Genomic DNA, 25,210 nt, shown 5'->3' with positions numbered 1-25,210 from the left:
GCAACAGATGAGCAAGCAGCAAGGGGGTGGGGGAGGAGGTAAGCAATGCGAGGACCTCACGGGGGGAGGGGTGAAGAGGTGAGCATTGGGTCCAGGGGTGGAGTGTGGGCGGGGCTGTGGCAGAAGATGTGGGACAAGGAGTTAGCCTTCCCCCCAGGGGAAGTTTCATCCACCACCCATGTAATAAGATACTGACATAATTAGATTGACATAAACTGCCTAAAACTGGGTGACTGGGCAACAAAATGGCAGATGAAATTCAATGTTGATAAATGCAAAGTAATGCACATTGGAAAACATAATCCCAACTATACATATAAAATGGTGAGGTCTAAATTAGCTGTTACCACTCAAGAACGAGATCTTGGAGTTATTGTGGATAGTTCTCTGAAAACATCCAATCAATGTGCACTAGCAGTCAAAAAAGTGAACAGAATGTTGAGAATCATTAAGAAAGGGATAGATAAGACAGAAAATATCATATTGCCTCTGTATAAATCCATGGTACGCTCACATCTTGAATACTGCGTGCAGATGTGGTCGCCCCATCTCAAAAAAGATATATTGGAGTTGAAAAAGGTTCAGAAAAGGGCAACAGAAATTATTAGGGGTATGGAACGGCTTCCGTATGAGGAGAGATTAATAAGACTGGAACTTTTCAGCTTGGAAAAGAGACGACTAAGAGGGGATATGATTGAGATTTATAAACTGGTATGGAGAAAGTAAATTAGGAAGTGTTATTTACTCCTTCCCATAACACAAAAACTAGGGGTCACCAAATGAAATTAGTAGGCAGCAGATTTAAAACAAACAAAAGGAAGTATTTCTTCACACAACACACAGTCGCTGTGGAACTCTTTGCCAGAGGAGGTTGTGAAGGCCCAAAATATAACGGTTCAAAAAAGAACTAGATAAGTTCATGAAGGATAGGTCCATCAACGGCTATTAGCCAAGATGGGCAGGGATGGTGTCCCTCACCTCTGTTTGCCAGAAGCTGAGAATGGGCAGTGGGATGGATCACTTGATGATCACCTGTTCTGTTAATTCCCTCTGAGGCACCTGGTATTCGCCACAGTCGGAAGACAGGATACTGGGCAAGATGGACCTTTGGTCTGACCCAGTATGGCCATTTTTATGTTCTTATATGGACCTAACTTTTTTTAAAATGAAAGCTGAGATTCTCATATAGCCACTTGACTCCAGGAGCTGATGCTTTAAGAAAAACACCAAATATATTGTGACTCTCACAATATAATAGGAAGAGTTGGCAATATTGCATCACTATGTCTAACATCTCTCTTTTCATCCCCTTATGCTTCTCTAACTCTCCCTTAATCATGACCTGGGCAGGGAGAAGCTCAGCTGGACTGCCCCCTCTGTGGGGGGAGGAGGAACAATATCCGCATGATCTACAATTACATGATAGGTCTGTCCTCGGTTTTTTACACTTTGACAGCACTGATAGGCGTGGAGGGCTAATACAACCTTACTGAATAGAATAATGATGTAGTTTCCCGGTGCTTGCTTTATTACGGGAGCAAATGGGACTGGGACTTCATTTCCCAGGGTCCTTTGGGCAGGAAAACAGGCTTTTCCCTCTGCCGCTGTATTCATAACGCCTTTCCTAGCCCAGGCAGTCCCGGGAAATGGAGTCCAAACCCTATAAGCTGCCAACACAGAAACGAGACAGGGCACTACGAATCCCAGTTATCTTCACACACCTCCCCTGCAGCTAAGAGCAGGGGCTGAATGCATGTGATGATATATAGTGCGACAAAAATCCGGGAGCGCTGAGAACATGCATTTCCTGTGCCCGTTGAGAGCTGTAGCAGCTTCCCTGGCCCATGCAAAATGCAAGCGAACTGGGTCTGTTCTGCCAGGAAGGACCCCTCTCCAGCCATGCACCTCTATGGTGAATGCGGCATGTCACTAGCACTTATTAGTTAGGGGGGGGGGGGTTTCTTGGGGCTGCCTGGGCGGAGGGCAAAGCCCTGTGGGTTTAGCGGGCAGCATACGGTATCGGGCTGGGGGCTGCCTTGCGGGGAGGATTAGATGTAGGGTGTAGCCGGAGGGGCGATGGCAGGAGGGGTGGTCCTGGTGCAGGGAGCCAGCCGAGGGCTCGGCCTGCACTTCTGCAAACACGTTTTATCCGCACGGAAAGAGGCGAGAGTGATCGCCACCTGCAGGAGCCCTGAAGCGGCCAGCGCCTTACACGCGCTGCAAAGGCTGTATCCCCAGAACCTCACTGTGCTGCGGCTGGATGCCACTCGGGAGGCAGAGATCCGAGAGGCAGCGGAAGCAGTGGCGAAGGAGCATGGCCGGCTGGATCTACTCATCAATTCTGGGGCAATGTTGCACCCCAGCGGCAGAGGAGAGAAGAGCTTGCAGGAGGTCTCAGCAGAGGTGGGCCAGAGTTTCCCTCAGTGGAAACATCAATGGGGTCAAAAAAAGCGTAGTTAGTGCAGACCTGCTGTATTTCGCTCCTGTGGGATTAACTGGAAGACCCCCGTTCTGAGCAAGGGCATTCCCTCGGAGCTCAGCTGCTCAGGGTTTTTATCCAATTTGTGTGTCGGTTTAAGTCTTTGCTAATTAATCTCAGCAGGCTACATTGACGTGCTGTGGAGAGAAGGGGGTGTGTGTCCTTGATAATGGAAAGAGGTCTGAAAAAGAGGGTGATTTTTTTTTTTATTGAAGGTGGCTTGGTAACTGTGAAGCCATTGCTTGAGAACATCTGGTTGCAGCTGGTGTATTTCAATAAATATATCAGTAGACACCTGAAAGTGCATAATGGCTTTAAAAGCATGTCCATTTTGAAATAGGTGACTAGCGGCCTGAGAAGAAAAGACATGCCACCTGCTGGGCCACATCCAATGCCAGGAGAAAGGAGTCTTAATGGCAACACAAACAGGTCTAGTGGGCTTTTTCTCCAGCCAGCCATTCCCGTTGTTGCATGCTCATCAATGCACAGTGCACTCTGGAGTGCAAAGTTCCAGGATGCATGAAATTTGAACGGAATGTGTTTATGTAATTAAAAATAACAACCAATGGGAAAAGAAAAAAGGGACACGCAAGGTGCCCAAATTTAGAGGGCCTGTTTGGACACCTGTTCTTCAGCACGCATGCTTCCAGATAGATGGAGTGTGCCCATCTGGAACTGTGCAGGTATATTTCAGTAATGAAAATGCACCATGTGTGTTCAAGATGTAATTTTCGGGCCTTCAGAACTTTCTTTCAAAACTAGCATGGTCTAAACATATAGCACATTGAGGAGTAAGTACATTTGCATTATGCAACTGCAAAGAATGTTGAAAAGTATGTTGAATAAACTGTATTTTGGCCAGTTAGCCCAACTCAAAAATTACTTAACAGTCTTTAGTGAGGGTAAAAAAAGGAAAAATGGCACTAGCACACTTTTCAGAGAGCTATGAAATAACAAAAAGCAATCCCTTCCCTCGTCTCCCCAAACATACATCCTTACATCATGTTCCACAATAATGACAGTGGAAGTAAAATTATTTTCCACTGGCTTCACAGTAGACCAACTAGCCAGGGCTGCACAGAGCTTTAGGGAGCGTGGGACAAAACCTGACACCGAGGGCCTGCACTCTTCCAAAGAAATTACCACTGAGGGGGGGCTGCAGGGAGAAGGGTTGGAGGGGAAGCCCACACTGCACTCACCCGACCCTGCAATGGGGCTCAGCTCCAGTCACATAGGTCTGAGCCTGGGTCCCTCTCTGGGTGTTGCAACCTGGCCTCAGGGGTCACAGTGCAACTCAGGTTTGGCTATGCATCCCTGCAGCTAGCCAACATTTCTAATTAAGGATGGGTTTTTCAATGGGACTTGTGCTTCACTTAGGTGCTTTTGAGAATCCCACTGTGTCTTCATCAGATATAATGGTTTGGGGGTTTATGTGTTCGTTTTGTCTCTTTCTGAACGTGAAATGACTTCACTAAGCATAACTGTCTGCTAAGTGGGCTATTCCTTTTTCCCTGTTTTTCTGTAGGCTATGTCTATACTACAGACCTTAGAGTGGCACAGTTGTACGACAGTTGCTGCACCACTGTAAGGTCTCCCATGTAGCCACTCTATGCCAGCGGGAGAGAGTCTCCTGTCGGCAGAATTAAACCACCCCCAACGAGTGTTGGTAACTAAGTCGGCGGGAGAGAATCTCCCACCAACATAGCGCTGTCCCCACTGGCGCTTTTGTCGGTGAAACTATGTCGGTCAGGGGTATGCTTTTTCACACCCCTGACCGACAAAAGCGTTAGTTTAGACATAACCTTAGTTACAGAAGTTTCCTGTTCCATCCCTTCATCTTGTGTTGTGTGCTAAGTAACTCTTGTTTCTTTTCTTAATTTAATTCATCTTGTTGGTTTCCTGGGCTGAGACTAAGTTTGAGATTTTTTAGAAAATTCTTAGAAAAGAAAAATAAATGTATTAGCCTTGATGCGTGGACTCCTCACGTGCTTAAAGTTAAGCACATGCATAAATCTTTGCAGTATTGGAGCCTTAGAATGGAATGGCCTTCGTGACCTTCACTCTGGTATTCTTAGTTAATAATTTAACTCCAAAGTATACAAGTATACATAAAATTGACTGTAATTATAGTTTCAAATTCTGATGACCTAAATAGATAATTTGAGCTGTGATCTCTTCGTTTAAACCTGTATGCTCCTGAGACTAAACAACATGTTTTAGTACCAGTTGTTTATTTGCAGATACCCAGTGACCAATGTTTCAAAGTTCAAACAATATCAGCAAAATCAGAAAGAGCTAAAGTAGTTTAATTCTTTGTTTTCAGTGTCAGTGGACACTAAAAAGAAAAAATATGTATGCTACTTGGTGTTTTAGGTTAAATCATTTAAATTTAACTAGCCCAACAGACTCTTCAATAAGTGCATGGAACAAAATGCCACAAAGCAGCAATGCTCCATATTGACTCTAACTAAACAAAAATGAATTACCGGTAATAATTTGACAAGGAAGAAGAAATGGAATTAATAAGGCATGTGCACATTACTTTGCTTGCATGGTTTCTCCCACCTTTTATCTTTTGTCTTTTTAAAAAAGAATGCTCCTCAGGACAGATAATACCTTCTGATGCATTTGTACTCTGTCTAGCATAATGGGACTCTGATCCTCACTGGATTTTTGAGCATCACCACAATGTAAACTATAGTAGTATGGATTTGTCAACACTTCTGGAAGGGTCACCCCTTACATTACAGTATACCATGGCCAGCATTTCAGATGGGCCAAGTCAGGACCAATAATGAGTAATGTTTGTTAGTGATAATGATATCACACTGAGATGATGAGAGATGATGAGATGATTTCATATCTTTTGTTAGCACAAGATGGAACTTTAAAACTGGCATTTGCTGGCTGTAGGCTATTTACCTTTGCAGTTTCTACTTATTTCTACTTATTTCTTCTTCTTCTTTCTTTTTTAATGTTCTAGGGTCTTTCCATAACATTGGCAACAAATACCATAGGGCCCCTAGTGATGGCTAAATATTTTGCCCCTCTGTTGCGGAAAGGAACTGGAGCATTTGGACATCAGTTTGCTGATCAGGCCAAACAGCATAGGGCCATACTGGTGAACCTGACAGCTAAAGTAGGCTCCATAGGAGACAATGGTAAGTACTGTTTGACATGAATGTTATGCAGTAACCTAATTATTTTTCATATAAGAAGATAAATGATTGATATATTAATGTTTTATAACATCCAGGTGGTGTGGGCCAGCATAGCTAATAACAATGTAGAAGATCACTATAATTTTCTAAGCATTACTGCATCTTCATTTATATTTTTCCTGCAAAAATGGTTTGTGCAGTAAAAAGAATAACTCTGCTTAAATTGTACTGATATGTTGGCTAACGAATATATATTGTATTATCTCGCTGCTAAAAGTAATTATGGTGGCGTATACTGCAGCAATATTTTAATTTTAAAATTTGTATATTCCTATTTGTTCGGGTGCATATGGTGAATGACATATTTATTGATCAAACATTCAAGACAGTATGTGCACTATGAATCTTGAAGAAGTATTTTAAAAATCCATTCCAAAAAGTTTTTGTAAACATTTCTTATAATTTAAGTAGAGGGTTTCATTTTATCCCTCATAATTTGTAAGATCAGTGTTTGGATAGGTAAGTCTTTTTAATATAAACTTTAGAGACATTAAATGCAATTTCTGTTGTGACTTTGAGCTATACCATTTGGGGATGTGACTTTGTCAAATCTCATATATTAAGCAGTGTTGGGCTGGACCAGTCATTGAATTGGATACCTAGAGAGAGAACTCACAAACTTCAGGAATTGATATTGGTATGGATTCATTGTGTGGCATTTTCCCCTTTGACTCAATATTGAGCTGATGTCCCACGCGTGATGCAAGGGGTCATTCTGATGCTGGAGATGATGAGTGAAATCCTGGCTCAATTAAAGTCAATGAGAATTTTGCCAGTGATTTCAACAGAGCCAGGATTTCACATGATGTTTTTTGTGTGAGATGTGAAACTCAGACTTCAGTCATAAAAGATCATGTAACACTTGTTACAAGAGTAAAAGGCCTCAGGGCTGGTATACACTACACAGTTAGGTCAACATAAAGCAGCTTATGTTGACCTAATTATGTCAGTGTCTATACTTCCGCCTTCTTCCCACCGATGTAAGTGCCCTATTACACTGAGGCCTTGTCTACACTGGCAAGTTTCTGTGCAGTAAAGCAGCTTTCTGCATTGTAACTCCTGAGGTGTACACACTGCCAAGCCACTTAGTGCGCAGAAACTGCGTATTTGCAGCGCTATAAAAAAACCACCCCGACGAGAGGCGTACAGCTTTCTGCACTGGGGGTACAGCGCCGCGGTGCCAGTGTAGATACCCAGGTCGATTACAGCGCTGCGATTGGCCTCTGGGAGGTGTCCCACAATGCCTGTTCTTGCCTCTCTGGTCATCGGTTTGAACTCTACTGCCCTGCCCTTGGGTGACCAACCATCATCCCCACCCGTACATTCCTTGGGAATTTTGAAAGTCCCTTTCCTGTTTGCTCGGTGATGCGTGCAGTGGTCTCAGCACATCTTTCCAGGTGACCATGCCTGCTCCACGCACCAGGAGATCCCGCTTACAGCAATGCTGAGCTGCTGGACCTCATCAGCATTTGGGGAGAGGAATCTGTCCAGTCCGAGCTGCGCTCCAGTCATAGGAATTATAATACCTATGGACAGATTTCATGATGCATGACAGAAAGGGGCCGTGACCAGGACACACTGCAGTGCTGGGTCAAAGTGAAGGAGCTGCGGAACGCCTACCACAAGGCGCGGGAGGAAAACCCCGCTCCGGTGCTGTGCCCATGAGCTGCCGGTTCTACAAAGAGTTGGACGCGATACTCGGTGGTGACCCCACCTCCACTGCAAAGGTCGCTGTGGATACTTCGGTGGCTCGCCTGCCAGTCGAGAGTGGACCGAGCCAGGAGGAGGAAATCTTGGATGAGGAGGGGGAGGGGGACCCAGAGGCAGAGGACGACTCGGAGATTAGAGATGCATGCAGCCTGAAGCTCTTATCTACCCCGGAGTAGGCTAGCCAGTCACAGCTGTCGAAGCTTGGCGAAGCGCAAGTGAGAGAGGAGGCTCCTGGTAAGTGGATTTGCTTTTGGGAATCGCTGAAGCAAGTTGTTGGAGGCAGGAGGGTTGCAGAAAGCAGGCGTGTGTCTATATGATGCGCGTACCACCGCATGCCTAGTCTGAGTGGTGGAACAGCGTGTTGATTGACTCCCTCACTTCACGGGAATCTGCTTCAGAGATCTCCAGGAAACTCTCATGGAGATACTGGGCAATCCACTGCTGTAGGTTCTTTGGCAGAGCCGCATTATTTCTTGCCCCATTAAGGGTAACTTTCCCGCGCCACTGTGCCATCACCTCGGGGGAGGGGACCATTGCTGCACACAGGCGAGCTGCATAAGGGCCAGGGCAGAAGCCACAGTCTTGGAGAAGACCCTCCCTTGATTCCCTGCTCACCATCAACAGGGAGATATCTTCCATAATGAACACAGCCTGTGGAAAATGTGGGGACAGTAATGATTATCAGGCCCCCCCCTACAGTGCTGGCTCTCCCTGAGAGCCACGTGGCCACTGTACAATACGGTCCTGGAACACTGATCTCCCCTGTCCCTGCGGTTACTCACCATTTTGGGGGTCTTGTGGCTCATGTGTGCTTGCTTGGGGTCAGCTAGTTAGTGACAGGTATGTGAATAGTGGCTGAGTTTTAAATCTGTGCACTTGCTTAGCCTGTTGTTGCTACTGTCAAGGTTCCACGTGTATAGCTTCATGAGCCACAGCATTAAGGGGTAGGCAGGGTCTCCCAGGATCACAATGGGCATTTCGACTTCCCCTATGGTGATCTTCTGGTCTGTGAAGAAAGTCCCTGCTTGCAGCTTCCTGAACAGGCCAGTGTTCCAAAAGATGCATGCGTCATGCACCTTTCCGGACCAGCCTGCGTTAATGTTCATGAAACGCCCACGGTGATCCACAAGTGCCTGGAGAATCATAAAGAAATACCCCTTCCGATTAATGTACTCAGAGGCTAGATGGTCTGGTGCCAGAATTGGAATATGTGCACCATCTATCACCTCTCCTCAGTTAGGGAAGACCATTTGTGCAAAGCCATCCACAATGTCACGCATGTTGCCCAGAGTCATGGTCTTTTGGCACAAGATGCAATTAATGGCCCTGCACACTTCCATCAACACGAGTCCAACGGTCGACTTTCCCACTCCAAACTGGTTAGCATTCGATCGGTAGCAGTCTGGAGTAGCCAGCTTCCACGGTGCAATTGCCACATGATTCTCCAATGACAGGGCAGCTCTCATTCTTGTGTCTTTGTGCCACAGAGCTGGGGCGAGCTCATCACACAGTCCCATGAATGTGGCTTTCCTCATCCAGAAGTTCTGCAGCCACTGCTCGTCATCCCGGATGTGCATGACGATGTGATCCCACCACTCAGTGCTTGTTTCCCAAGCCCAAAAGCAGCTTTCCACTGTGGTTAGCACCTCCGTGAATGCCACAAGCAATCTCGTGTCGTAGCTACTACGCATGGCGAGATCAATGTCGCACTCCTCTTGCCTTTGTAGTTTAAGGAATAACTCCACTGCCATTCGTGACGTGTTAGTCAGAGCGAGCAACATATTGGTCAACAGTGCGGGATCCATTCCTACAGACCAAAGAGGCAGAGCACGCAGTACATAAACCGTTGAAAGATGACGCCAAATGCAGACGGAAGCACAGGGATTGCTGGGCTGCGAAGCAGTGCATCACGGGGCATTGGGACAGGACCTATGATGCCCTGCGACCCCCTCCACCTTCCCACAACTCTTAGCGGCAGAAGAGGAAGAGATGCTCTGTGGGATAGCTGCCCAGAGTGCACCGCTCCGAATACCACTGCAAGTGTGAACATGCTATTGCGCAGGCAGCTGACAGTATGAACACACAACAGCGGTTTCCCTTCAGCGCTCTCTGAGCGGCGCTGTAACTGCCGGTGTTGTAACTCTGCTAGTGTAGACGTTCCCTGACGTAATAACTCCACCTCCACAAGAGGCGTAGTGTAGTTAGGGGGAGGCAGTGTCTACCTTACATCCGCTGTCTTGTCAATTTCATGGCAGGAGCTGTGAAATTGACAAGAAAACCCCAGCTCCCCTGGAGAGCTGGGCGGCTGGACCCTGCTCTGGCTGGTAACTCTGGTAACTCTCCTTGAGCTAGAGCACCAAAAATAGCAGTGTTGTCAAAGGGGTTCAGGCTAGCTGCCTGAGTACAGACCTGACCAGCTCCCTGAGTATGTATTCAGGCAGCTAGCCCAAGCTGCTGCTTGTGCTGCTGCAGTCACACTGCTATTTTTAGTGCTGCTAGCTAGCTCCAGCAGACCTAGCATGTGTATGTCTACTCAAGCTGGGAATCACACCTGCCAGCTGCTGTATAGATATACCCTTAGTCTGTAAGCTCCAGGGTATGGATTGTGGGTGAAATACTGGCACCATCAAAGCCAATTGCAAAACTCGTATTTCACCCTGTGTCTTATGTGTTCAGTAAAGTGCCATAAACATGTATAGGGCTGTATGAATATTAACAGAAATAATTGAATTTGAAAGGCAAATGTCAAGATTGATAGTCCTAAAATGTAGAACATTTTAAAAAGTTTCATTTAAACTTTGAGTTCTGACTTCCACATTTACAAATACCTTTTAGAGAGGCTAGTGTGACTTTGATGAAGAGCTTTGTTTTAATCATAAATGACTGATGAGTATATTTACAATTTACCTGGACGAGAGACTTAAAACTCTATTAAGCAGATGTGTTTATAATTTCTCCAGATAGTCATTGATGATCCTGCTTTCTTTGCAACACAATACTTTTAATAAGGGATTTGACTCTTTGGAGTGGTTTCTTTCCACATCTGAGAGTACTGACTGTTTCTTCTTTTGCAGGTTTGCATAAAATATACAATGTAAATGCCTTTTTGTGTTCTCGGCTATCCAAAATAGGAGTCTTCGGAACGGCCCTAGCAATTATTTTTCAAAATGGAAAAAAAGAGAGCCTGAGCCAATAAAAAGTGAGCTGGAAAGAAAGGCACTCAATTGCATCAGTTTATTACATTCACAATTTAAGCCAACTAGTGATTCTTATCATATCAGTCGAAGCTTAACAGGAACAAATCTCAAAATAAATTGGAACACGAACTCGATAAATATTTTGAATACTGCCAATTTTAAAGTAGCATCATTTGCCAAGATATTTGGATGGCTTTACTGTTGGTCTAGTAAGCAGTAACCATAACATTGGATGCTTCTGTGCCTTGAAAAGGGTAAGGTTTGGGGCTGGTAAGCCTAATACAGTTCAAGTTATGAATGAGAAGGCAGAATCATAGGAACAGGATTTGTTACTTATGTTACAAACTGGCCCACTGCCCCACTTTATGGTCAATCTGTTGTGAGTGGATCCAATCACTGGGTCCCATGTGCTTCTGAGTCAAGAGGGTCTGGGTAGAGTCTAGTTAATGTTTCTAGCTCTGAGATTAGGTCACATTCCCAGGCTTACAACTCTTCTCTGATGCCCTTGTTTCGGATGTGTAGGTGCTGCAGTCCAGTTGCCCTAAATGCTGAAACCAGTGCCTCAGGTCTCCTGGACCTTCCACTCACTTACACATGCTTTCACTTAGGCTGTGGGTTCTCTGGGCTTTTAGTTTAAGCCCTTCAGTGACAATGTGGCAGGAAAACAAAGAACACAGGCTTAACAATGGAATTTCTTAACCATAGTAATTTTTACTCTTAAAAGACTCAAGAGTTACTGTGACACTCTCCTGGGGTACCCAGGATTGTGAGACACCTCACCACCACTTGCCCTTACGCGTGAGGCAGCCTTCTTGGTGCCTGCTGTGAATCAGTTCCCTGAATCTACTAGCCTCTGGCAACACATCAAGCGCTTCCTTCAGGACCTGTTCAGGCCTTCACTCCCTCTGTGTAGGCTAGTGAATGGCCCACACCAACCCCTGAACCCTCTCAGAGCATTCCCTGTATTGTCAGTTCCTTATCCACTGAACACCCATAGAACTACCAACCATGCTGTTCCCAAAGGAACAGTGGTAGACACACTAGCTTGTAAGAGTCAGCTCAGGATCAGGACTTTGCTTAACGCCACAGCACTTAGATATATTTATAGTCTGGCGAAGAGAAGACTGAGAGGGGACTTGATAACAGTTTTCAAGTACATAAAAGGTTGTTACAAGGAGGAGGGAGAAAAATTGTTCCTCTTAACCTCTGAGGATAGGACAAGAAGCAATGGGCTTAAATTGCAGCAAGGGCAGTTTAGGTTGGACATTAGGAAAAACTTCCTAACTGTCAGAGTGGTTAAGCACTGGAACAAATTGCCTAGGGAGGTTGTGGAATCTCCATCGTTGGGGATTTTTAAGAGCAGGTTGGACAAACACCTGTCAGGGACGGTCTAGATAATACTTAGTCCTGCCTTGAGTGTAGGGGACTGGACTAGATGACCTCTCGAGATCCCTTACAGTTCTATGATTCTATAGTGAAAACAAAAATAAGTTTACTATTAGGGATCCAAGATTCCGGCAATAATGAGCAAGGATATTGGAAACAAATGGTTATATATAAAACAAAATCATAACTTGCTTTCCAGACACTAAATGTAACAGGTTAATTCCTATCTATTGAAGTTTTATGGAAAGTTTCTCTTCAGCATTTTCAACCAAGGTTGGCGCAGACATTGTTTTCATGAATATAAACATGCTTTCTACTTACTTCCTAGATGCAGAATCCCAGCGTGTCTTCTTTCTTTTCCAGAAATTCCCCCCAAAGTTCATTGTCTGTACTCTTAGACTGGAAAGAACCCGTGACTTATTTTTTTTTCCCAGTGTGCTCTTTCCGTGTTGACTTCACACCTCCTTGTTAACATTTGACTTCTTATGTAAATGGACATCCATTGTGTTAGCTTACAATGCTTAATTTACATACTGTCTGGAGGCAAACCTGTTTTTCACCTTTGCTGCTGACCACTACCTTGATACAGACTTTAAAAACATAGTGCTTCAGTGTATGTGTGTGTGTGCGTGTGTGTGTATATAACTCCTTACATAGTATCTGTACATACATTTCACAATTATACTAGGTTTCAGAGTAGCAGCCGTGTTAGTCTGTATCCGCAAAAAGAAGAACAGGAGTACTTGTGGCACCTTAGAGACTAACAAATTTATTAGAGCATAAGCTTTCGTGGACTACAGTTCCGAAGAAGTGGGCTGTAGTCCACGAAAGCTTATGCTCTAATAAATTTGTTAGTCTCTAAGGTGCCACAAGTACTCCTGTTCTTCTTTTTACAATTATACTAATGACCATTGTGACAATGGCTTTTATTTGAGATCACATGGCATTCTTTGATTAACTAGAATGTATACACAAGACTCATGAGATTTCTATAAACCCTGTACACCCCCTGGCCAGTTGGCATTAAAAGGTTCTTGGGTCACAGTTACAGATCTTTTGAAAATAACAGAAGTCCTGAGATGCCCCTAGTCTTAGCTCACCCCTTCTGAGAGTCAGCGGTTGATCAGAGTTTCAAGCTGGGCAGTGTCTCTCCTGCACGTCCTTCTTACGGCTGGCAGTGCTCAGCTGCCTGCACAGAACAGAACCTCCCTCTTAAATAGGGTCTCTGTCTTTATGATGTGTGCTCCAACTGAGAAACTCCAGATCCACCAGCCATAGTTGTTCATCCTCCCATGTTGTGAACTCGTGTAGAAAAAACATTGTTCTGTGGGGGTAGGGCCAAAAGTTCAGAGACAATCAAAGTCAGTGGCCCCAGATTGCAGTCTTGATGGCTTCTCAGTGATAGCCCTGCAATGAGGTGCCAAACCCCTTGCCCCTTGGGCAAGTTCAGATTTATGCAGTCATATCGGTACTGTTTCCACACAGTACAACATAGAGTTCATAATTTGATCCTGTCATATCCCACTCTGTTACAAGTTCCAGTCAGTTTTCCCAATGAAACAGCGGTTTTGAAACATACCAGGCTTCTTTGTTCAGACTTTGCTTGCACCTGTTATAGAACGAAATTATGAAAGGCATGATACAAAATGATAGTGTGTTATAAAGCATGAAAGAACCTGACCACTTATGGTAACTGAAGATTCTAAGGCCCTTTTTTTTCAAGAATAGGATGTTAACGCTGGTGTCTTGGCAAAATTCCATTTTGAGTTATTCCTTTTTGTTTCTCTAAACTTCCTCCTGCAGTTTAAATTAGATATATCTTTCACTTCCAGTTGTATTTTGTTGTGTAGTACTGCTGTGCACTAGCTTATACATTGCATGTTTACCTCATATGTGCGTGCATTTAGGGGGTGCAGAAGTCATTTCTTTATACACCTTTTATATATCATTTGTAAAACACTGTGGATTTTTCTGGATAAACAGCTTTATAAAAAGTTGAGAATTATTCTAACAGTAAATTTAAAAAATCCTTTACATAAAGCTGCATTTCTGAGACTTTGTGAAAAGGATGAATTACATGCTAAAGTAAGAAGGAAAAAAACTTTTATTTTATGTATAATATTAATATAAAATTAGAGAGTGTTACTCATTTCTGACTGTTGACTCATACTCTCAGGGAATTAATTATCCAACACAAGTAATTCTAAAATAGACACTATGGTATTTTTTTAATCAGATGGCAATGCTAGCATTGCATAGGTAAACATGAACCTTGAATTCAGTGTTAACTAGTAGATTGAGTACAGAACTGGGAGAAAGGACGTCCTGAAAACTTCTCAGTTCTGCCATTGACTTCCTATCTGTCTCTGGGCAAATAAACATGGGGAGGTAAATGTACAAATACTAGGTAATTGAATTTAGAAGGAAACTGAGGGGTAAACAGTAAGAGTCCACTGTTCTTTTCTCTATAATTACTTATTTTGTTGTGTTTTTCATAGATTTTAAGGACTGTTATGCAAAAAGTCAAAATAGATGATCATAACACAGACCACAGAATTTTATGCAGTGGTTCTTGCATCAAATTCATAACATCTGGTTGAGCAGGGAACTTATCTTTTAGAAAGACAAGCAAGATAATGATGATTCCATTGGTTTTGCTAGATCTTTTTCATGAAAGAAATACAGCCTTCCCCATGGCTTAAAAAATATTGGATAATACTGTATGTATCAGCAAATGACCAAAGGGATATTCACTAATGTATTATTCTGAAATCTGCCAAATATATGAACATGCGACAATTATGACACAATGTTGCTTGTGGCTTTGCAGAACTTGCTTACCTGACATATTGTTTTTAGCCTTAGGTGGATGGTATAGCTACAGGATGTCTAAAGCAGCTTTGAACATGGCTACCAAGAATCTCAGCATTGAACTTGGAAGAGGGAAAACTAAAGTGGTGTGTGTTTCTTTGCATCCAGGAACTGTGAATACCGACTTATCAAAGCCTTATCACAGGAATGTTCCCAAGGACAAACTGTTCACCCCAGAATATTCAGTTAATTGTCTAATGAATATTATTGAGAACCTTGATATGGGGAAAACAGGAAGGTTCTTTGCTTGGGATGGATCTGCACTACCTTGGTAAAGACTTGTTTTAATGGAGGTGCTCCGGTACTGTGGAGATGAGAGCAATATAAATACCTAGCTAGATTAATGCTTTAGTAAACCTTTTGTTGTGGCATATTATGGGGGCATCCAAAAGATATTAGATTTTAATCCCAGTTCTGTCACTGACTTGCTGTATGACTTTGAGCAAATCACTTTAACTTCTCCGTGTCTCTAATTCACTATGTGGTAAATGGGGATAATACTTACCAACCTCAGGGCTCTTGAGGCTAAATTTGTTAATGTTTTTAAAAGGTTTTGAGAGTCCCTAAGAAAGGTGCAATAAAGTATAGAGTATAGTTATAATTTTATGAATGATAATAAAAGCATACTGCTAATGATTTACTGCAAAGATTTGTGTTTATTTATTCAGCTACCATGCCTTGGTTTCTGTAAATTGGCTGAGGTTAGAGAGAAAAGGGATTACATAGCAGTGAGAGACAGGCCATTTCAAAAGGTTGTTTCCTGTAACCTTCTCTCTTTGTTTTTTATGCTATCAGTTTGAAAGGTGATACAACAGTGCAGGACAGATCTGATCAAATCAAATCTAATGGTGACGTCTGACAGTGATGAAAACAGAACTCAGTGTGCAAAGCTGTGAACATTGGCTCCATTTTGGGCAAGTCTGCTGCAGACCTTCTCTTTCTCCCCACCTCTCTTTTTTTCCTCTTTTATTGACGGATGCCAGATTTAAAGGTTACTGGCTGCAGGGAACCCCCACCCCCTGCATACAAACAGACACACCTCCCCTAAAAACTCAGGTGCTAACTGTATTTTAAGTATTTACCATACAATGAGAGCATGAATAAGATTCTGATTACAATTTTGTCATAGTTGCTCTGACTTATTTTCACGTGTTATAACAAAGAAGAAAGATTGGCAAGTTTCAGTGAGATGTTCATGTTGTTCAAATGTAACTCTCAGTACTTGGATTGGGGATGGACAATGACATCACAGGTTCATATTCATTGGAGGCACAGGTACATACTTATTCTACAAATCAGGCCACTTACAGACTTATGTGAAATCGTTGCTGCACAGTACACATAAGCTTGAGCCTAATGAGACAAGAGAATGACTGACAAAACTGTTATATAGATCACTGAGCAGTACTCTTTACCCTGTGAACTTTGTCCAGCTCCAAGAGATGTACTAGAAAGCAGAAAATCAAACAACTGGTGACGCAGTGGAAGATCACATAAACTACGCCAAGCATACTGTTTACAGTCCTTGTGTTTTGTTGTCCACAACCTGACTACTCAGAACTTTGATCATACTGGTGACAGCTAAATCACATCACACTTGTGTATATGCAAAATAAAGATATGAGGATCTTCTTGGGGTATTAAAAACAGGACAACAAAACATTGATGAAAAATTGTGGGGGGGGTTTCAGTGTGGTAGGCTCAGGGAGTCAGAACAAAAGAAAGTAACACAAATGAGAAATGTGAGGCGGCCTGCAGAAATGAGACATACATAAATCCTTGTTTCTGTTATTGAACACAAAGAGGGAGACATTTACAAGGGCCCATGTCATGAACATACTGTATGTGACATGGAAGATAGCATAGTCTGAAGAAATGAAAGCATTTGGTTGATAGGAGATCCTGAGCTTTAGGCCCAGCTCTGCCATTGACTTGTTTTGTTCAGTTCACCGTTGCTTCAGTTTCCCCATCTGTAACATGAGAATAATGATGATTTTTGATTTTTATAAAATATTTTGAGATCTATGGACACAAAGTCCTATATCAGCATTAAGCATTATTTATTATAAAATCAGGAGGATATTACACACTCCTCATATTGCCCATGAAGGCCACATGTACGCTATGATTGGAACCAAGCTAGGTATAACCAGGTTTACACTTGGTTGGTTGGTAGGATTATAGCATGGATTCTCTGAACAGCAGAAACAAGGATTATAGCTTGGTTTCTCTGACCAGGGAAAAGCGTTTTCTGAAAATTGTTTTATAAAACTACACTAGATTACCTAGGAAACTAATCTCCAGTATTGTCTAGCCTACATGGTTGTCAGAAAACAGTGTTTTCTCTCCTTGATCTGGGAATCTAACCCCTGCTAGCAACAGTGTTGTTTTAAACCCAGTGTTATTTTCATCTGTTTTGATATGCAGGAGGCAGTCCACTCCAAAAATTGGTTTGTTGGTATGTGTTCATTTTGTTTAAGTGACTAGGGGGTAGGGACCATAGGTGCTGGGACTACAGGTGTGGGTGGGGATGCTTCTGGATACCCTGGCTTGAAGTGGTATCCATCATATACAGGGTTTACAGTTTGGTTCAATGTCTCTCAGCACCCCCACTATACAAATTGTTCCAGCAACCCTGGTAGGGACATGAGGAATGAAAAGTGGCATATTTATAATGTAGAGGCCATAAAACCAACAATGGCTCTTCTTGATTGGCTCAGGATTTCATAGCCACCATATCAATTGTGGGCCTATTTCCTTCTGCTGCCTTTATACATGTAGGTGGGCACATTCTGGATCTTGTGTTTAGGCTGGATTTTGTGATCAAAGAGGTGAAGACCACACTTTGTTATGGTCAGAGCTTCTTCAGATAGAGATCAGAACTTGCCATTTCTTCCTTCAGGGAAAAGGTCATCAACAGAGGATGATTGGTCCAGCTAGGTTTCAGATTTCTCTAAGGGAAAATGTTGTGCATCTGGAGGTTTATTCATAATGCCTAGTAAGACATTATGATAATTTGTTACTCTTAATCATTAATATAGTGGTCACTAAGCTCCAATCATTTTCCCAAGCCTTTATATGAAGGGACTGGTATTTATTTTCTCTCTCTCTCTTTTTTATTTCCTCATTAAAATGAGATGGTGTATTTAAAAAAACAACAACTGTGTGCCTTGAAACCTTGGTACTGGGAGTATTTTATAAATTGGCCAGCAAAATAAAAATAAATTGATGTCGAGTATCCCTAGACAGAACAACCAGCCCGAAGAAAGTATTTGTCTTGCTATGTATTATTGTGATTAATTAGAGCTTGTGATGTGATAGGACAATAACATCTGTTTTCAGTGGGCACAGAGAGAACTTTAAAACAATAAATTCCTCAGTGCAACAAAAAGAAAGCATGAATAGAGACATAATGCCTTTGCTTAGAGTGGTTGACTACAAGTAATTCTATAACCTCTATCTCCAAGTTCCATGTAAAAATAAGGTAAGTCTCTCAGTGTAACAAAATTAAAAGTTTGCCAGCACTATTCAGAGCCAGGAGCTCTAGAAATCTGATTTGTTCCTAGGAATGTAAAGGATAATCAAAGTAAAAAGTTAGCCCTAGACACAGTATATTCAAAAGAACTTTTTGTTCACAATAAGTTCAGTGATCCCTATTGTATTACAGAAAAATTTACATTTTATTCTAGGAGTCTTAGTAAGAAGAGTGTGACTTCAAAATTGATTTTCTCAGAATAAAAATGCAAGTTGCATATATGCAGGAGAGGTCCTTGAAATTATTTTTAGCACAATGTTCCTAGTGATAAGAAAGAGGTCCGTACCTATGTGTCTCTTTTTTTGTTTCTGTCCCGAACACTTAAATCAGTGAAACACTAAAGTTTGGAAATTCTCTCTTTTTTTTTTTTTTTAAAGAGAAAAACTCTTGCTCATTACATATATATTGAGCTGTACTATTCACTAAAATGTTCAATTTATGTTAGGGCTGTTAAACGATTAAAAAATTAATTGTGATTAATCGCGAGATTAAAAAAACACAATTAATCGCAGTTTTAATTGCACTGTTAAACAATAATAGAATACCATTTATTTAAATATTTTGGATGTTTTACTAGATTTTCAAATATATTGATTTCAATTACAACATAGAATACAAAGTGTACAGTGCTCGCTATATGTTAATTACACGTGTTTGCACTGTAAAAAAGATAAACAAAAGAAATAGTATTTTTAAATTAACCTTGTACAAGTACTGTAGTGCAATCTCTTTATCCTGAAAGTGAAACTTAAAAATGTAGAATTATTTGTTTTTTACATAACTGCACTCAAAAATAAAACAATGTAAAACTTTAGAGCCTAGAAATCCATTTGTAAGTTGCACTTTCACAATAAAGAGATTGCACTACAGTACTTGTATGAAGTGAATTGAAAAATAATTTTTTTTTTACTGTGCAAATATTTGTAATAAAAATATTAAGTGAGCACTGTATATATTTTGTATTCTATGTAGTAATTGAAATCAATATTTGAAAATGTAGAAAAACATCCAAAATATGTATAATAAATTTAAATTGGTATTCTATTAGTTTAACAGTACAATTAAAACTGCAATTAATCACAATTTTTTTAACCAAGTTAATTTGTTTTGAGTTAATCACTTGCAATTTGCGATTGACAGCTCTACTTTATATACAACCCTAAAAGGTCACCAACTCTAGTGGTAGTAGGGAACAGATCTATGGCAAACCAACAGGACACTAATGTAATGTTTATTTCTAAAAATCTTGCTTCTTTTTACCCACCATGGTAACCAGATAGTTGGAACCTTTAGGAAAGAACTTGTTTTCACAGCGCAGCCCCTTCCTTCTCAGAACTCTTCAGTACTTTGAAAATAAGTACTTAAAACTGATATTTTTAGAAAGATTAAGCATCTGTTTGAGTATTGTATGTGGTTTTAGCCAAGTCTTACAATCAAATTACATGGCTTTTTCAACACCAAAAGTTTAAACAAACCATTAGGGCCATTTAAACACAACCCCATGTTAGCATCAGTGGAGAGACATACCTCTCTACTCCGGAGGGAGGAAAACATAAGAGTGCTGCTTATTTTCCTGCTGCACCGGTCACCATTTATGGGATGGTGTGATATGGAGCGAAGTAATAGCCTTGCATCCCCCTCTAGGGCATTGTGTGCACCCTGGAGGAATAGAGAAGGAACAGCCTCTGCACTTTCCAAAGTACAGATATGCCGAGCTCTTGTGCAGGCCACAAAACTGGAAGGAAGCCTTCTTGTCTCCCCCTTCCACAGCTGTATACAGCATAATCTGATCCTCAGTTTGTTAGATTTTCCTTAATCAGGAAAAGCTCATTGAAAACAATGGAAATTTGTCTGATTAAGCATTGAGTAAGGACTACAATAGTTAACTTCAACGTGAATGTAAAGTAATGCAAATCAAAGTGACAACACAGCCAAACTAATGATCTAGCCCTCCTCAAGTCTGCCATAGCTGGTTTCCAAAATGAAGTGAGTAGGAAATGGTCTTAACCATCACTATCATTAAGTTTGCTAGGGTGGTGTCCTCTAAAAATGTTTGCTTTGAAATTGCCAGTTCATCACTAACCAATTTTATGATGAATTCTGTAAGAACACAGAATTTAGTAAGGTCACACCTTTCCCCATATTCAAAAGTTAAAACTTTATTAGCAGGATTTGCTTTGAACCATATTTTACGTGTGTGATGGTTTTTGGAGTACCAGGACTCTGAGTCAGCTTGTTACCCTCCTGCCTCCAGCAAGAGGAAGACTTGTTTGTGCTTAATTCCAGTATATTAGCCACCCAAACCATCTCCTCAGGGCAATGCCAGTCCTTACTTGGCCTTGCAGGTTAACAATAGGTGTACTCAGTCCCCAAGCCCCTTTCAAGTGTTCCTCTGTACTGTTTAGCCCCTTATCCACTGAACACTCAGTTATACCAGAGGAACATTATACCCCCCAGCTTGTTCGATTCAACACAGGGTCAGCTTCTTGTATAACACCACAGCACTGAGTTATATTTATAGTGAAAACAATCACAAATTTACTATCAAAGATTAAGATTTAAGAGCTAGTCAGTAAAAAATGGAAGTGGAAAGTTTACATATAAAACAAAATCATAACACATTCCAGAGGTGTAACTGAACAGGCTAACTTTCTGTGTCAGGAAGTCTATCTCACCCAAATGTCCTATACAGTGCTTCCAACCAAGGCAGGCTGGGATCCTGTCCATATTTCATGAATGTAATTGCACTGCCTGATTACTTCCCCAGATGCAGGATAAAAGGGTGTCCTTTTGCCTTTCCCTTATATCCCCCAAAGTTCATTGTCTGCCCCCAGAGACAGGGCAAGCCGTTGTCGTTCATTCTCCAGTGTGCTCCTTTCCTCCAAGTCCTGGCTCAGTATGGAAATAAGGCTCCCATTGTGCTGACTTACAATGTTTAATTTACATTTTGACAGAAAGACTTCCTGTCTGGAAGACACCTGTTTTTCTCTTTGGCTGGTGACAGACTTTAGAACATATTTCTAGTACATGTACACAAATCCTTAAACACATCTTGCGGTGATTGTGAGGATCACTGACATAGGCTTTTATTAGAGAACTCAAATGACATTTATGGATAAATACCACGAAAGTGGTGTGCTAGGTGTAGAGAGATAAGGTGAGTGAGGTAATATCTTTTATTGGAACAACATCTGTTGGTGAGAGAAAAAAATAGGAGTCAAGTAAACCATTTCCTGTCCAGCTCTGTTTATTTAATTAATAAATCTGCCACATTTTATTTCAATAGCAGATGAGGGGCAGCTAATGAGGAGCCAACATTAAGCAGTGAGGGGGTGGATTTGGGGGACTACTTTGACTTCTGAGATTCATATATGCCTTTGAAGGACAGACAAAGAATTGATGATATGTCTTATTCTAGGCACTGATCTTGGAAAGACTTACACACCTCCTTAACTTTATGCACTTGACTAGTCCTATTAGCTTCAATGGATGACCCGCCTATGTAAGTCTTTGGAATGGTGGTCGAAGCACGAAGGGGCATACAAATGCTTAGCATATCTGACACAAAAACCTTGCAACGTGGGCTACAACAGTGCCATGTGAATGTCTGTTCTCACTTTCAGGTGACATAAAAAAGAAGTGGGCAGCATTATCTCCCATAAATGTAAAACTTGTTTGTCTTAGCAATTGGCTGAACAAAGAGTAGGACTGAGTGGATAAGTGCATAAACTTGTAGGCTCTAAAGTTTTACACTTTTTTGAGTGCCTTACATAACACAAAATACTACATTTGTAAGTTGCACTTTCACGATAAAGAGATTGCAGTGTAGTGTTTGTGAGGTGAATTGAAAAATACTATTTCTTTTATCTTTTTTGAAGTGCAAATGTGTAATAAAAATAATAATATAAAATGAGCACTGTACACTTTGTATTTTGTGTTGTAATTGAAATCAATATATTTGAAAACATGGAAAAACATCCAAAAATATTTATAATAAATTTAAATTGGTATTCTGTTATGGTTTAGCAGTGTGATTAAAACTGATTAATCGTGACTACTTTCTTTAATCTAGTTAATTTGTTTTTCATTAATTGCTTGAGTTAACTGCAATTAATTGACAGCCCTAGGATAAAGCTTAACTCAAAACTGTTTCACACATGAAAAAGTGTCTATTCCTCCATACTCTATTAGGCACTTAAATCAGATCTGTTAATCATATTAATGAGTCAGCTGGATCATCTGACATCACACCCTTCTCTTTATCTTAGGACACTTTCTGCATTTTGGAATACTATTTTTTTTTGTTTACAGTTGTGTTTTTTGTTATCTAGACTCATCTATACTTTAATAGCAAGGACCACATCTTACAGACACAGTTTTTCATGGATCCATTTCTCATATTCAAAACTACTGAGTCTACCACCCTTCATGTGCAATTGTGTAGCACTTCTGTGGCACCTGCAGCAATTTACATGGGGAAAATAATATCAGGAAAGTATTTAATGTACCTTAGCTTTCTATAATGTGCATTAGCAGATGGAATCAAGAAGAAAAGCCAGCACACTAAAGAGCCAACTCTCCATGGACCACATGTGGTCTGATGGTCACCAAATCACAATTCAAGATGCAGTGGTCTGGCTTTTAGTTTAGATACAATATAGGAAGGCAGGGATTCTCAAACTATCATAGTGCTGACCAGATCTTAATCCAGGAATTGTTTTACAGACCCCATCCCTTCCCAACCTGTTATCAGTAGTCCTGTTTATGATTGCACAGCATCCCTATTGCAAGTACAGCAATTGCTCATGTGGTAAAATATCACAAAAGTATGTAGGTACTTTAATCTTCTTTAAAATGGTAAGTGCTCAGTGCATTCCCCCCCAAAAGTACTGTCACCTTTTTATCTTAATCTCGCACTCTCAATTGTATTATTCCTTTCTCCCCTACTCTGCCCTGTTGCACGAGGTTTGCTGTAGCCTAGTCCTCTATTCCCCTAAACATAATTCCCTGGCCATTCATTCTTGCTTCTGATGGTGCGAAAAAGGAGCTGTCTAGTCTTGTGGAGCAAGAACCCCTACTGGAGGCAACTAGTCTCTCTCTCTCCTTTCTTTCCCACTTCTTCTTTACAAGAGCCTGGAAACCTGTAATAGCAGCTGGATATAGGGAGCCAGCACCAAGTGACCCACCAGCACCCTATGAGACAATCAGTAATATATCTGCAGTTTGAAAACCACATTTAGGAAAGAATGAACCAACAGCCAGAACATGCTTGTTGTAAAGTGTTTCAGTTATGGTGATTTTCAAATACCCAATAGTAGGTACCATGCAGTTCACCTAATTTTATATGCATTTTGTGACGTTAATGCATTTTATCATTTAATAATATTTCATTCAGTAAATGGGTTTTTGCACTGTTTAGAGGCCAGATAAAATATCGGAGTCACAAAAGGATTGCCAAAGACTTGTAGTTAAAGCCAACAAACCAGAAAGGCATGAGGTCACATGCACTGAAGGTCTGAGTAGTCACTGTTGACAATCATGTAACAGCACACACAAAAATAACAAAACAGATCATACATGCAGATACACAACTCTCCATGAAGCACAAAGCATGCACAGAAATCCTGAGTTTATAGACATGCAGAGGCAGTGGACGCATCTTCACAGCACTCTGTACCCAAGCCACACATACAGGTTTGTACATATATACGCTACACCATAGGCGGCAAGTTATATGGGTCCGTGGTGCCCGTGCTTCACCAATGTTTAGGAACATGGGCCCCGCTCCACTGATGTTTGGACTTACCGTTCTTCAGGGGGCCCTGCGCTTCAGGGGGATGCAGGGTCCAGGGTGGCCTGGCGCCAGCAGCAGCGAGCAATCTGGTCCCAGCCCACCCTGCTCTGCTCTGCCAGCGTCGCTTGGGGGAGGGGGCAGAATCTGAAAGAGAAGGGGGTGGAATGGGGGCAGAGAGGGGGCAGGCTGGGGCCAGGTCGCTCGCTGCTGCCAGCACCAGACCTCACACTAACCCTCAAGGCCACCCTGACTCCCGCAACCCCCTGAATCACAGGCCCTCCAAACTGCAGGGCTCTGGGTCCACGGCAGCTTTGCAGTTAGTGTGTGTGTGTGTGGGGGGGGGGCTAGTGCCGGTGTAGCGGCACAAACAGCATCGAGCGACCTGCCCCCAGCCCGCTCCTATTCCACCCCTTCCCCCAAGCCTTTCCCGTTTCTGCCTCCTCCTCCCCCGAGCGAAGCCGGGAGGTGACAAGGTGGAGTGGGGCAGGCTGGGGCCAGGTTGCTTGGCGTGACGCCCCCTGCTAACCCTCCAGGCCACCCTGGACCCCCCATCCCCCTGAAGCGCGGGGCCTGGGCAGTTGCTCTGGTCCATCCTATGGATTGGATGGCTCTGCCTGGACCCCACATCTCCCTGAACTGCAGGGCCCCGCAAAGCACAAGGCCCAGGGCAGTTACCCCGGACTGGATGGTTCTGCTTGGACCTGTTTTGGGCACCACCAAAAACTATACAAACCTGGCACCCATGCGCTAAACACAATAAAAACGAACAGGAGTACTTGTGGCACCTTTGAGACTAACACATTTATTTGAGCATAAGCTTTCGTGGGCTACTGCCCACTTCATTGGCTGCATGCATATATATATATATGCATGCAGCCAATGAAGTGGGCAGTAGCCCACGAAAGCTTATGCTCAAATAAATGTGTTAGTCTCAAAGGTGCCACAAGTACTCCTGTTCTTTTTGCGGATACAGACTAACACGGCTGCTACTCTGAAACAACATAGACAGTACGCAGC

At 42.1% G+C, this 25,210-nt stretch overlaps 1 protein-coding gene and 1 long non-coding RNA gene across 3 annotated transcripts; one reads left to right on the top strand and one right to left on the bottom strand.

Moving 5' to 3' along the window:
• The first annotated feature begins 514 nt into the window (after positions 1 to 514).
• On the top strand, positions 515 to 19,198 carry LOC101939642 (C-signal-like). Of its 2 annotated transcripts, XM_024107286.3 has the most exons (4): positions 515 to 2,403; positions 5,463 to 5,640; positions 14,853 to 14,950; positions 15,660 to 19,198. In XM_024107286.3, the coding sequence occupies exons 1-4, from the start codon at positions 2,077 to 2,079 to the stop codon at positions 15,669 to 15,671; spliced, it is 615 nt and encodes a 204-aa protein (XP_023963054.2). In that variant the 5' UTR covers positions 515 to 2,076; the 3' UTR covers positions 15,672 to 19,198. The 2 variants fall into 2 exon arrangements, with proteins under 2 accessions (XP_023963054.2, XP_008168799.2); XM_008170577.4 differs by lacking the exon at positions 15,660 to 19,198 and having other exon boundaries at positions 14,853 to 15,511.
• On the bottom strand, positions 14,869 to 25,026 carry LOC122174340 (uncharacterized). The gene is made up of 2 exons (XR_006176027.2): positions 19,927 to 25,026; positions 14,869 to 16,834 (listed from the first exon to the last, which is right to left on the bottom strand). It is a non-coding gene; the product is annotated as an uncharacterized LOC122174340 (long non-coding RNA).
• Positions 25,027 to 25,210: the final 184 nt, after the last annotated feature.

This window comes from Chrysemys picta, chromosome 7, assembly GCF_011386835.1.
Source record: "Chrysemys picta bellii isolate R12L10 chromosome 7, ASM1138683v2, whole genome shotgun sequence".
NCBI classification, from domain to species: domain Eukaryota; kingdom Metazoa; phylum Chordata; order Testudines; family Emydidae; genus Chrysemys; species Chrysemys picta.
The sequence above is the reverse complement of the archived record's forward strand: the minus strand, read 5'-3'. Positions and strand labels throughout refer to the sequence as shown.

Coding starts and splice junctions, on each gene's coding strand:
- LOC101939642 (XM_008170577.4), top strand. CDS start 2,077: ATGGCAGGAGGGGTGGTCCTGGTGCAGGGAGCCAGCCGAGGGCTCGGC. Junction 2,404..5,462: donor TGCAGGAGGTCTCAGCAGAG/GTGGGCCAGAGT, acceptor TTAATGTTCTAG/GGTCTTTCCATAACATTGGC. Junction 5,641..14,852: donor AGGCTCCATAGGAGACAATG/GTAAGTACTGTT, acceptor TATTGTTTTTAG/CCTTAGGTGGATGGTATAGC.